This window comes from Melitaea cinxia, chromosome 6 (assembly GCF_905220565.1).
Source record: "Melitaea cinxia chromosome 6, ilMelCinx1.1, whole genome shotgun sequence".
Taxonomy (NCBI): Eukaryota; Metazoa; Arthropoda; class Insecta; order Lepidoptera; family Nymphalidae; genus Melitaea; species Melitaea cinxia.
In genome coordinates this window covers 8,059,768-8,073,851 of record NC_059399.1, presented here as the reverse complement: position 1 = coordinate 8,073,851, position 14,084 = coordinate 8,059,768, and the positions used below count along the sequence as shown (strand labels likewise).

The 14,084-nt window shown below is 30.0% G+C and overlaps 2 protein-coding genes across 2 annotated transcripts; both read right to left on the bottom strand.

Annotated features, from left to right (window-relative positions):
- Window positions 1-1,026: 1,026 nt before the first annotated feature.
- Window positions 1,027-4,694, bottom strand: LOC123654610 (translation initiation factor eIF-2B subunit gamma). Its single transcript, XM_045590506.1, has 4 exons — window positions 4,520-4,694; window positions 2,826-3,652; window positions 2,107-2,336; window positions 1,027-1,218 (listed from the first exon to the last, which is right to left on the bottom strand). Exons 1-4 carry the CDS (start codon window positions 4,677-4,679, stop codon window positions 1,056-1,058), a joined length of 1,380 nt encoding a protein of 459 aa, XP_045446462.1. The 5' UTR covers window positions 4,680-4,694; the 3' UTR covers window positions 1,027-1,055.
- A 3,502-nt stretch (window positions 4,695-8,196) lies between these two features.
- On the bottom strand, window positions 8,197-13,471 carry LOC123654545 (glutamine-rich protein 2-like). Its single transcript, XM_045590444.1, has 15 exons — window positions 12,860-13,471; window positions 12,300-12,749; window positions 11,800-11,865; window positions 11,529-11,592; window positions 11,338-11,364; window positions 11,225-11,263; window positions 10,841-11,145; window positions 10,522-10,730; window positions 10,334-10,440; window positions 9,973-10,085; window positions 9,633-9,735; window positions 9,316-9,428; window positions 9,041-9,241; window positions 8,465-8,835; window positions 8,197-8,373 (listed from the first exon to the last, which is right to left on the bottom strand). The coding sequence occupies exons 1-15, from the start codon at window positions 12,920-12,922 to the stop codon at window positions 8,229-8,231; spliced, it is 2,376 nt and encodes a 791-aa protein (XP_045446400.1). The 5' UTR covers window positions 12,923-13,471; the 3' UTR covers window positions 8,197-8,228.
- Between the last annotated feature and the right edge of the window lie 613 nt (window positions 13,472-14,084).

The window sequence follows — 14,084 nt, the reverse complement described above, 5'->3', positions numbered from 1 at the left end:
TTTTTTTTTAGAATTTTTCTCTCCGTAAGAACCATCCTCGTACTTCAAGGAATATTTAAAAAAAAGAATTAGCGAAATCGGTCCAACCGTTCTCGTGTTTTGCGCTTAGCAACACATTCAGCGACTCATTCTTATATTATAGATGTTGTATATTATTACTACATCATTATTGATTTTTTTTCATGATTCTCGTAAAGTTTAAAATTCATACAATTACATCTTCGACACTTAAAATTAATATCATCCTACCGATAAAAGTTTCAAAGTGAGACATGAGACAAATACTGCTAAGTAGCGTAAAAATGGTAAATTTCACAATCATATTGACTAATAAAACAAGTATTAATATTTTCAGAATTAGTTACTATATTTAGATAACTGTTCAATTCGTATTTTAACTGTCATTTTAATATTAAGTCAATTAATTAAAAAATAAGACACTATAGTTATCGTTCCTGTAGTAAATTGTAGGGATTTTATAAGCTTCCTAATTGAAACAGAAAGTATCAGATATACAGAATAAAAAAAATATTTATATAAAATGTTTTATCCACAATAAGTATATATACCTACGCTATAGATAGGGAGAAAAACGTAATCTCATCACATCATATATATAATCTTAAAATTACAAAATTAAGCACTATACTATTATTAACGCTATGATTCAGTCTTTTTAACGGTCGAACTGCTGGGCTTATTGTAAAAAAAATAATGGATAGGTTATATTTACAATGAGGTATGTACAAATACATCCGCCAACCCGCATTGGAGCAGCGTGGTGGATTAAGCTCTGATTCTTCTCCTACATGGGGAAAGAGGCCTATGCCCAGTAGTGGGATATTACAGGCTGAAACATATGTACAAATAAAATTTTTACTTTAAGTAATACGTATTTAATATATACATATGTGTAATAGATATTTTTACTTTACTATTTTATGTTTATAGATGAAACAGAAAACGGGTTAAAATAACATAGTAAAAAGGTAATGAAACAATTTCCTTATATAAAAAAAAAACAAATTAATAAGAATATTTGTATTCAATTACAATCACCCTAGTGTAATCATATTGTCAGTGGTTTCAGCAAATAATTGATGATTGCCAGCTGAAGAAGCAGAAACAACATGATGAGGACCAATAAGACAGTACTGAAGGTTACAACCTGACTCCACAGTTGCTCCGGTGTATATAACACAATCTTGAAGTGTACATCTGAAATAATATTACACTAATTACATAAATCGTATATAAAAATTATAATTATTGACATGTAAAAAAAAATGATTGATTAGAAATTTATTGAATACGGTAGGTAGGTAATATAAAATAAAGAGTGTGGAAAATTTCTGGTACATAGTTTAAAATTTGGTAAGGAATATGTGCCTTTTTTATATATGTTAGTAAAACAGTACCTATTAAAAAGTAGAAGTTGTTAACAAGTACTAATAAAGTAGGTATGTTAATGTAGATAGACAATATTTACTATTGTTTAGTTACTACATATATTTAATAATTTCATATATATATATATATATTTTTTTTTAGACACACGGTCATCTGTTCCTAAAGTAAGCAACTTAATGCTTGTGTTATAGGTTACAGCCGACTGGTGGATAAATAATACATATATAAACACATAAATAAATATTTATATTACACCCAGACTCAGGGTGGGATTCGAACCCACAACCCTCGGAGCAGAAAGCAGGGTCACTACAAACTGCGCCAACGGGCTAGACATATATTTATAGATAGATATATTTATAGTTTTCTGTTCATTGATTTATGATTCTATAGCATGATGTTTAAAGCTTATTTTTCCCTGTATTCAATAAATGATTTTATTAGAATAATTATGTAGTTACACATAAGAATCGTCATTCTGATAAAAGAAAATAGCTTTGTGTTCACTACCAAAAATAAGTAAAATATAAAAGTATTTGGTACTTTTAAAATATCTACATCCATAAAATAATGAAGTAACCTTCAAGGTCACTACTCATACTTCATACCAATAACTATAACTTATCAATTACAAATTAGTATACAAGTAATACAGATCAGTTTACGAATACTATAAATTTTTTACTATATATTTACCCTTCTTTTATAGTAACATTATTCATTAGTATACAATTAGTTAATCGAACTTTATTTTCAATGACACAGTTTGCCCCCACAAATGTTGATTTTATGGAGGTTTTCTCAGCAATAATACTTTTCTCTCCTACAGTGCATGACTCATCGATTTGTTTAGTTTTTACATCACTGTTAGGATGTATTTTGTCTGTGAGAGTCGAACCAGTCACTTCTTCCCATTTTGACAGTATCTGAAAATATAGCATTTATTAATTATTGATGTAAAACTTATATTCTTATATAAACTTATTTTCGCAAGCCTGACTTGGGAAGTAAGCTGGTGAATGCGTGACGAGAGCCTTACGAAAAGTGTGATTGGGCGAGACGAACAGAGCGAGAGAGAGGTGTGCACATATTTTTTTCTCTCTTTCTCTCATAGTTACGTTTCATATATCTAAATCACAGTGCAGGCCTAATGCTAAAGAAGTTTTACAGTGTGGTCTAAAGCACATTCGTTTTTCTTTTTAAATATTGTATTTGTTTCATTGCTGAGTATGTATTGGTGAAATTTTAATGCATTAATTAAAATTGGATTTGAGTAAACTTTTTTGAAATATTTAAGTTCAGTGAAACCAATTTAACGTTTATAATTTTGAATAAAATAGAAATCTTGTTCTAACATTATTTATTTGAATGGACTATTGTGATAATAAAATTTGATTATTCCAATCAAGTATTACCTTATTGTTACATAAATAGAATGATGAAAGTGTGTTCACTCTGACTCCAAATGTATTTTTACTTGGAATTAGAGCATAGCATCTCAATACATCATTATAATAAACTCCTTTGCTGCCAAGTTTATGATCATTGTATGCTGACATTTCTCTTATTTTACTTTCGTATCCGTAGTCGATGGCAAAATCAAAAATATCTTTACCAATATCCACATTTCTCTCCGAGGTTCCTTTTCTATCTAACGGTGCTTTCGGTTTTGAAAGCTGCTTTTTTACAATATGAGGTACAAACTCTCCTTTTATTGAAGTAAACTTGTCAGATTCAATAAGGTAATTAACAAGCCAATTTTTCATCACATATAAATGAGCATCTAATAATTTACTATACATGCTAATGGAACTGAACTTTTTAAGCAACGCTCGGGGTATTCTTACATTCTCTTCAAAATCACTTGCACTAGCTAAGAATACAAGCCTTTCTGTTTCTTTATCAATACAGACGAGATCCCTATCTGGTTTAGCTTTACTTTTTAGTCCTGGCAGTTCGATCCATTCTTCTGGACCATTATTAAAGAATAAAGAAGCAAGGGCTGCATCATGTTTTCTATAAAGGTTCAGAACTTCGTTTAAATTAACATTAGTGATAAGATCTCCAGATACAACTATTAGATCAGTTGTTACTCGGCTGCTTATATGTTTTAGAGAGTTTGCAGTGCCCCAGTCTTCTTCAGAAGGTATGACAATTAGTTCATATTTAATTTTTAAAGGACACTTTTCTAGTGCATTTAATATGTTTGACTTGTCCTCGTCAAGAACCACTACTAAGGTTTCTGGAATGAAAATAATTTCAGATTTAGATGTTAGTACCTGGGTGACCGAGCTTAGGTTGGTATTTTCAGTAAATTATGTTTTTTGGAAATCATATTTAAATATGTAATATTACTAAAATATACTTACGTATACATATTTATAAAATATGAATTATCTTTTTTTTACCGATTAATAAAAAATATAAACATAAAAAATCAAAAAAAAAAATAATTAAAAAATAATAAAGATGAAATATGAATTAATGATAAAAAATAAGAACTGGCTATTTAAATAGAAAATGCAATAAGAAAAAAAAAAAAGAAAAAATAATAATCAATCTGGAAATTTGAGGATTTCAATCATGGTCTTTTTGGTCGTTCTCGACCGGCCGATTTCCCACCGAGCTATTACAATTTTATAAACAAGTGCGAAATTTACCATCGTATGCAAACAATATTGTAGCCATTTTTTAATTGCTTAAAAACTGGGATAAAACGACATTTTCTAAAAATGAATCCTGGGTAGATTTATTTATCACCCCCGAAATTCCCCGCATACTAAATTTTACTAAAATCGTTCGAGCCGTTTACGAGATTCAGATTCTATATATATACAAGAAACGCTCGTTTAATAGTATAAGATTTATTAGGACTAGTTTTATCGAATTCATTTTCCTCTAGAAATGAACTTACGATTGAATAATGTATTGACGATTTTACAACAGATATTACTTTAAGAAGTGGTAGTAGCATAACATTAATTACTACTTCACTTAAATAATAAATATTACTTTATACAATTACATATAAAAAGATTTTTGAAAGTCTACTATTATTAATTGATTACTGATAATGAAACTTTAATAACAAATGCAAGCATTTTGATACCTTGAAATCCATATTTTTCAAGCATATTCAGTGAGTACCAAAGAACTGGATAGGGTCCAACAGGCAGTAGACATTTTGACACTGTTCCTCCTACATCAGGCAAGCGGGATCCTCTTCCCGCAGCCAGTATAACGGCTTGAAACTCTAGAATCTTATGCATTTGTGTACTTTTTTACAGGTTAGAATATAAAATGAAAAACTATTGAATTTGTTTAATATTAAATGTCACTTAAATTAAATTTTTGTGTATATTTTAATCATTTTCATACTATACTAAATATATTATTGGTTAAAATGTATTTACTGAATATCAAGTTATCAACTGAGTAACAGAACTGAATATTAAATAATTGAATAGGTATTAATATGTTTCTAATTTCCATCAGGAAGGGCTTGGTGACGTTACCAATTAACAATATAAAATATCGGTAAATAGCGTTAAATGTTTCCGATACATTAAAAAGCGGTTAAAAGACACAATTAGCTCTTGGTGACAATATACAGATTATTTGTTACTGGAAACTAATTCTATTGAGTAAACATCAAAACTTTTGTAGTTATTAACCAAGTTTTGAGAGCACTAAAAACACAAATTCGAGGAGGTATATTTATGCATTCATTATGCCAATTTTTTAAAAATCCCTCACTGGTTTAGTGATAGGTACTAAAGTGAAGATGAGATATCTATTATACGTTGAATGAATTATATCAATTTCAAAGGCTTTAATTTAATGAAAAATATTGCTGAATTTCATTCCCGGTTTCGTCCCTATTGATACATTAATCCCTAGTAAGTAAAAAACCCATTTTACGGTATCTTTTATAATGTTAAAAATTTTAACGGTATTTAGGTAAAGAAAACGTTATTTTAAAGGTACCGGGATCGGTAAATAAAACCATATAAAACCAAAGAGCAACACGGAGGGGAGTCGTCATAGCGTTTTTACCGATACAAAACTGTCTGTCATTTTTTGCGAGGGGAAATCACTGACATTCACACTTTAACTAATCCCACACAAAAATAATCGTCTGTCACTACGAAACTCACACATACTAAATTAAACACATATTTTACACACACACACACACACACACACACACACACACACACACACACACACACAAACACAAACACACATACACATAGATACATTCTGTGTCGTTACCACAGAGCATAGTAATACTTACAGAAAGTCATTACAGTATAATGACATGCCGCAACTACATGGACAAGATGCTTACAGCTGTGGTTGTAACAACGGTCGATACGCACTATCGATAAATTCAAGTACTCGGTTAGGGAAAAACTAGGTTTTTAAAGTGATATAAAGATAAGGTGTTATTATAAAGATGGACTTTATTATGTTAAAAATAAACTAAATGTTTATATCATTTTAAAAACCAGTGACAGTTGTATATTACTGGTTTTTAAAATGGACTAGTTTTCTATAAATAAGACGAATACATTTTTGTGGGTTTTCTTTTTCATTCAGAAATAAATTTTTGTGCCGGTATATTTTTCTTTATAATTTAATTTAATTAACGTTAATCTTGCCAGTTGCACACTTAAAAGTCAGAGGTATTGAAATTATTTGAGCAAATGGCACTATTTTCTTCTATTATTTCCAGGTTAGTTTGTTATTACAAAAAAAAAAAAAAAAAAATCCACGTATGCCTTAAATTTAGATCTTTAGGAAACTTGCAAAAATTAATATAAAACATTATGGTCGAAGTTAACACTAAGTAATTGTAATAATATGTGTTGATACTCGTAATTATTGTATTATATTTAATTTAATGCAATTTTATTATAAAACTATGTATATTAAAATTAAGCTCGCAATACCAGAACTAGAATCTCAAATATGTCTCTCTCCTCCCTTGCCTTAGCAGTTTTTATTATCTACAAACAAACTGGTAACAACGCTATCGCTCGGCGACAGCAACTTCTCGCAAATAGACTCGGATCAGTCGTTCGATCGATCCGCATATAGTATGAGGGCGACCGGCCTGTGTTGGTAAAAAAATACGAAACAACACGACCGATAACATTTATATTTTTTAAGTTTAAAAAAGGTTTTAAAGAAGTATACAATAATAATGAAATTAAAAAATACTTAAGAAAGGTAACGACATCTTTTAGTAAATTTGACGTGGCAGATCTCTTTTTGCAGCAAAAAACAGAACAATTCGGCATTTTTTGAAGGACGTTGATTCGATCGAGCAACTAGATTTAGTCTTGTGATCAGTGCGGCTGTAACTAGTTTTATTGTACGCATAGGACCACTTGGACCTTATACCTTGACAGAGGGGAACGTCTGTACATGGCTACTCCCTTCCGTGTTGCTCTATGTATGAAACCGATAACGTTACCTCTGAGGTGACGTTAGCGTGGGGTGCTTGATATCTATTAACAATTATTCTACTTGCAAATTATGTGCGGAGAGTTATAAAAACATAGTAAAAAGTTATGAAAATATCGTAAAATGCACCTCACGTCTTTTACTCTGAATTGAATTATTCTCTTAATAACCTAAGTTTTATTATAATTTTATTTTGAAGTAATTAATTATGATTGATTGTTCGATCTTCTACTACTGATATATAAAACTCTTTGTATTTAAAAATTATTTTCTACTTTTTAGTTCGATTAGCTATAAAAGCGTAGTTTTTTTAATTTTTTAAACTATAATTTATTTAGGATTTATAGTGTCTGTTGAACAAAATTTGATATAAGATCCAAAACATACAGTTTCATCAGAAATAAAATTTGGGAAATTCGTCACCTAAGCTGCGCTAAATTTGATTTTAAGCTTAAATAAAAAGAGGTAAGGTTGTTTAAAAAAAGTAGGTTAATATTTCTTTAAATTCTCTTGTATATTTATCAATTTCTGAGGTTGGTAACATACAAAGAATAATATAAAATATTTAACTGTAATCATTTTTAAATAATCAATTTATAATGAACAATTTGCATAAAAAACTTTTAGCATAATGATAAAGGTTTTAGTCATCATCACAAGGAGGTGGCGGAGTTCTCGAGATGTTGTCTCCCAGAGATTTAGCTAAAGATGTGGTTTTAGCAAAGAAATCTAACTCTATGTCTTCCGATTTCAGCTCGTCACAATGATGTACTTGTAAAAAATATACCAATTATGATAAATATACAAGATATATAATTATATCACGAAAATCATCATCATCATCATCATTTCAGCCTATCACAGTCCGCTGCTGGATAAAGGCCTCCACAAGTTCACGCCAAAAATAGCGTGAACGTTTTACCCATAGTCACCACGCTGGGCAGGCGGGTTGGTGACCGCAGGGACGGCTTTGTCGCACCGAAGACGCTGCTGCCCGTCTTCAGCCTTGTATTTCAAAGCCAGCCAGTTGGATGGTTATCCCGCCATCGGTCAGCTTTATAAATTCCAAGGTGGTAGTGGAACTGTGTTATCCCTTAGTCGCCTCTTACGACACCCACGGGAAGAGAGGGGGTGGCTATATTCTTTAATGCCCTAGCCACACAGCTAAGCTCACAGAAATAAATTAGAGATATACCTGATTTATCTTCTGAAGACTGTGTCGTTAGCTTTTGTAAATTACAAGGAATGCAAGGTTTTGTGTTCAGTTTTGATTCATTTATCTATATTTTAGGGTAAAAAAGTTAATGAAAACAGTTTTAAAAAATAAAGATAATATATATATGTAATCATATTATTACTTTTTCATTCGAACTAAATCCTGTAGTTGTGTTTCGCAAAGCTGAGCTAATTATTATTTCAGCTGGAGCTCTTTTTATTGTAGTAGGTACAGCTGTATGCGATCCACCACAATATCTTCGACAATATTGAGATCTGAAATGAGATTGTAGCTTTTTTGCTATTTAGAAATATTTTATTATGAAAATAATTTTAATTGTAGTTAATATTGCAAGAATTAGGTAACCTTGGATCTTTTGGATGAGGTATTGGTTTGCCAGGATAGCATAAACCATGATCACCGTCTTCTTTTGGCTCTGATGTATTGTCAGCTTTAATAGAAGATGGAACGAAGGAATTAGGTAAAACTGGTAAAGATGGTATGGTATTTGGTTCTTCAATATCCATATGCGCAGGAGATGAGCACGAAAGACAAGCTGTATTACGAAATAGTTTTTTCGCAACAGCAGCCGACTTTGGTTCACCAACAATATCCATCATAACATTTATTCGATTCCTTAATTTTTCGAGATTATTATTTATATCATCACGCAAAGAAGCTACTTGCACCAAATCAGCCTTTTCGTTAAGTTCCCTAAGTAGATCATCTATAGCTTTCTGCAATAACATTTAGTAGTGATTATCAAAAATAAATTTTGATTATAATTTTTTTTTCCGTCGTTTGATCGTTAAAAACTTTTTTTCTAGCTTCTATAGTCAATTTGTAGTATATATGTTGCGTACGTACGTATACGTATAACATATAAATATACCGATATAATTATTATAAAAATAAATAAACGAGTTTGTTTTTATTTCTCACTTGCCAAATAATTTCTTGATTATTAAACTTGTCGTAAGAAGCTCCAATTCGCTTTTCAAAGTCACCTCTAACTGCATCAAATTGTGCTTGTGTGACTAGACCATTTAGAGCACCTAATCCAGCCTTATCACGTAAAGCATCTGCTACTTCATCACGATCAGATTTTGTTCCACGTAACAGTTCAATTTGATTCCACAAATCCTAAAAAAAATCTACGTGAAATGATAAATTAAACAGATACAAATAATAATCTAGAGCTTATAATAAAAATTTACTTGAAGATTAGAAGACAATACTTCTTGATTTTCCTTTAATTCCTTTTGCTTCACATTCATAGCATCTAAATCTACTTGCAGATTGGTGAAATTTAAGTTTAATTCAGTAACAGCTGAAATAGTATGTAGATAAAAATAAATATATAATGTAAACATTCATATTGTAAGTATATAGGTAGAGGTGTTTCGGGCTCTAACTAAGTACGCTCGCAAGGAGTAGGTTAAGCCATTTTATGGTGGTTATACTCTATGAGCTTTTAAGTGTCGATTTACATACATACTCATTTTTGACAGTCGATAATAACAAATAGTTGTACCTGTGGTATCTCCGCCAGTATTGGCTAAAGCTTCAGTCATGGATTCTAAGCCTGTTTCCAAATCATGTTGCATTTGAGTTAACTGTTCTTGATAGTTTGTCATCTGCAAAAACAGTAATCACGAAAGATGTCACAGATGTCTATATTTAAAATTACATGTCATCCAAATAAATAACAAATACTTATATTGTTAAGGTTGACGACACTGGGCTAAAATATTTTTATTATTAAGGAAATGCATCGATATATCTTAAATGAAAGTAATCAATCAATATCGCTTTTGCTCTTATATTTATTTAAGAAGTATTACTGAATATTTTCAGAAGAAAGCAAACTTTACCTGTGAAGATAAACCAGTATCTAAAATATTGATTTGCTCTGTATATTCAGAAACTAGTGCTTCTAAATCGTTCATGCGATTGTTTAAGCTCGACGTATCATTTAATTTTTCTTCTGTGAATTTTGTGCTATTGTTATTACAAAGGTAATTAATCTATACTAATATTGTAAAGAGGAATAATTGGATTTTGTGTTTTTATGTAACTGATAAGCTCAAAAATACTAGACCGATTTAAAAAATGCTACTATATAATTGAGTGAGATAGGCTATACTTTAATAGGAGAAAAAAAAGCACACTTTAAATCTTGTAGTCGGACGGGAAGTTATTAATTTATATTATTATGTAGTGCTTATATCTAACCTAACTTTCGAGTTAGCTTTAACGCATTTTCTGCATTAGATGCTATTTTACTAGTGATATTTTTTACAGATTTTGTAAGGCTATCACGAACTTCTTGAATAGCTTGGCTGAAAACAAGAAATTTCACTATTAAAAAAATATCAAAATTCATTTTGTATGTAAAGAGTTAGTTACAGTCCCTTTCTTACTCCATATCTCTAAAATTAATCATGTTGGGTCTAATTTTAGATACATTTATTATTTCTGAGCTTGGTTCTTCGATCATGTTGTTAATTTCAGTGTCGAATGCATCCGTTGATTTATTCTTTATTGTGTCAGTTGATATTTCTTGAGTTGTTTTCTTTACAGATTTAGTAATTTGTTTACGACTTTTTGCAGTTGTAGTTTTTTGTGGTACCTGTTTAATTATATGATGACTAATTGCATCAAAAAACTTTAATCTGTATTTTTTTACCTTTAATAGTAAAGAAATAAATAATATTTGAATATGTTTTTTTTTCAAAATACCTCTTCCATTTCGCTAATATCTATTCCTTTACTTGATGCAAGATCAGTGACAAGTGTTATCATTTGTTGCAATGCCGTTTCTGCAGCATCAAGTCTCGCAGACAATTGCAAAGCTGCCATAGCGTCAGTAAGCGAGGCTCCTTTGCGAAGGTCTTGCATTAGTTGTATATTATCTGGAAACTCTGGTTTACCAGCAGAGCAAAATTTTTCTTGTAGCTCATTAACTATTTGCGCTAGGTTATCAAATTGTTCCTTAGTTACAACAGACAATTGTAGTCCCTTTTCCCTGTCGCCGCGAGAGCGTCCTTAAATGTTTGTTTGTAGCTTATACGTAATCAAGATCATTATGTTAATATCAGTATTTATGATTTTTTACATTATTACCAGCTTCTGCTTCAACCTCTTCAGTAGAAACTCGTTCTACTGTTAATACAATAACAATAAATTATTGGTTACATTTATGATTAACGTAATCAAAAGGGTAAAATAAATTTTACCAATAAGCAGCTTCTCGAATTGCATTTCTGTTAATAAAAACGAAATATATTAAATATACACTTTTAGAAGTATGTTTAGTTCAATAAGTAATATTTTTAAAGCTGTACCTAATACCAAGTATATCTTAATTTTTTTAAATTTTTAAATAGCAATTATTTTAAAATCTCAATGTATTTTAAGAACAGCTAACCTATAGAGTCTAATGATTTCATGGGCGTGGGTGCTTTTTTTGCTTCTTCTCGGGAATCAGCTCTCTATAGAATAAAATATTTTCATTTTAATATTAATATATTTAGGAAATAATAAAGAAAGGAAATTATAATAATTTGTATAACTTACCCAAAAACATCAAAAAAAGAATAAATGTAAAAAAATACTTCACCTGTGACGTCGAAGAAATCTAAAACAAAACAAAAGAAAATAAACAAAAAAAAAATAGTTTAATATCTTGCTTGTTGCACCTGATCAACAATTCGTAGTTCGCGTTCTCTTTGCTGCTCAATAACTTCCAAAAGATGATGATATTCCTGCGAGGTAAACTAAATCGACCTTTCGTTAGTATTTATAATAACTAGACTGGTATAATAATAACTATTTAAGTACTGTGCAATCATACATAAATGCAATCTATACAAATAAATAAAATTAGACTGTCTGTTTGTAATATTAAAATAACCGCTTTTAACTAAATACGTATAGATGGTATACACGGTACATATACCAAAATAAGTTTTTTTTTCAATTTTTGCCAGTCTTTCTGTCTGTTCGTTTCAGCTAATCTCTGGACCGACTGGATCCATTTTGACGGGACTTACACTGACAGATAGCTGATGTTATAAGGAGTAACTTAGGCTTCTTTTATTTTAGATTTTATTTTCTTACTGAACAACATTTTTTTTAAATTCCATGCGGATTAAGTCACGAGCATACATAGTCATACATAAATTTATTATTAAATTACCTTTTTCCTATAGTCATCAGTGGTTACTTCTCGCGAAGGTGTTTTATCCATGGTTTTATCAGAAGATGTTAACACGGTCGATGTTTTTAAAGACGAAGATGGTCCAGAAGTAGACGTTCTATCAGCTGTGGATTTAGACTTCGTTTTTTCAGAAGATTTGTCACTTGAAGAAGAAGTAGGCTCATTTTTGTATGTGGGTGTTTCCACTAAAGGAACTTTAACTGTCGCTATTCCTCTGTTGTTATCAGCACCGAAACCTGTATCTTTTATAGCTTTTTTCTTTTTTTTCTCTACGTTAGCAAGTAACTTTATTTCTGTTATCAAAAGACTTGAAGTTGAACGAATAAGACTGGGGCCAATTTCAACACCAACTTTACGTTCTAATATGCGTAATTGTCTTGCCAATATAATCAATATAGTTTGTACGAGTTTTAAATTAACAATATTTTCCTGTAAGGGGCAATAACGGTTTTGTAGAAATATATAAAAAATGTATTCGAATATTTAAGTTTTTAAGAATAGAAATATTGATGAATATTGTAATTTAATAATTTACTAACATCTGGTTCGCCAAAAGCCGAATCTATCATTTCCCTTACTGTCATTATTTTGGAAGTCGACATGTTTCGGTTTAAAAGACGCGACGAATTGTAAATCAATTATGATTTTTTATGGTGTTTACTCTAGTCTTCAATACTTTCGTATTCAAGTAGGTTGGTTTATTTTTGACAAGGACTGACTTTAAAATAGAATTGACAAAATTTATATGTTGCCTGAGTTTCCTCTTAAGAAATAATTTGACAAAGGGACACTGAATTTTTTTTTATCTATTTGCAGCAAAAAACAGTTTAATAAAAAAAAAATTGTAGCATTAGATCATAGTCAGCAGGCCTATTCTATAACTAAAAGATAAATATTTTTATGAGGTTCCGACTGAAATAGGTTTTTCAAATATTTATAATTATAGGTAAGTAAATACTTATTAATATCACTAATCGATAATTGGATTTGAATGATGTCTTTATTTTTTTTGTCACAATTATTATTTTTAAATAAACACGCATAATCTGTAGGAATATAATCTAATTTGGTGAACTCGATAAACACTGTAATTGTGTTTTGATTATTATTGTCGTCCGCTTATTAAGTATTATGTATGTATATAGGTATGTATGTATATATGTATGTATGTATGTATGTATGCAAGTTTGTATCTGTTTATGTATGTATACATATATTTGTATGGTATATATATGAATTATTTGCTCGTGTATATAATATAACGTTTGCCGCTAACGTTGCTTTATATTTCCTCCCTTTTTTCTTCTTAATGTGAATTTTACTAATACTCAATTTTGCACACCTACAAACGTCTGCGTTTGTACGTCCTAAGGTTGGCTGGTAGAGAATCCTTTTATCATTAAGCCCGCCATTTGTACAATTTTTTAATGTATTGTGCAATAAAGTATTAATAAATAAATAAATATTTCTATAAAAAATTTCTAATTTTTCAAAAGCTGTTTACTGTGTTAATTTTAGGGTATAATAGAGTGACAATGGAATTATTACACAGTCCTTACCTTACCAACTTCGTCTTTTGTATATTGTGTGTAAAAATATAGACTTTTAGTGAGATAGAAATCTATAGTAGCGAATTATCTAAAAAACGAAGGCAAGAATTTATAAAAAATTGATTAACAATAAGTGAATATTGCCTCGTATATAAAGGATTTCGTACAACGACAGAACATCATCTATACAAATAAATAAAATTGGAGTGTCTGT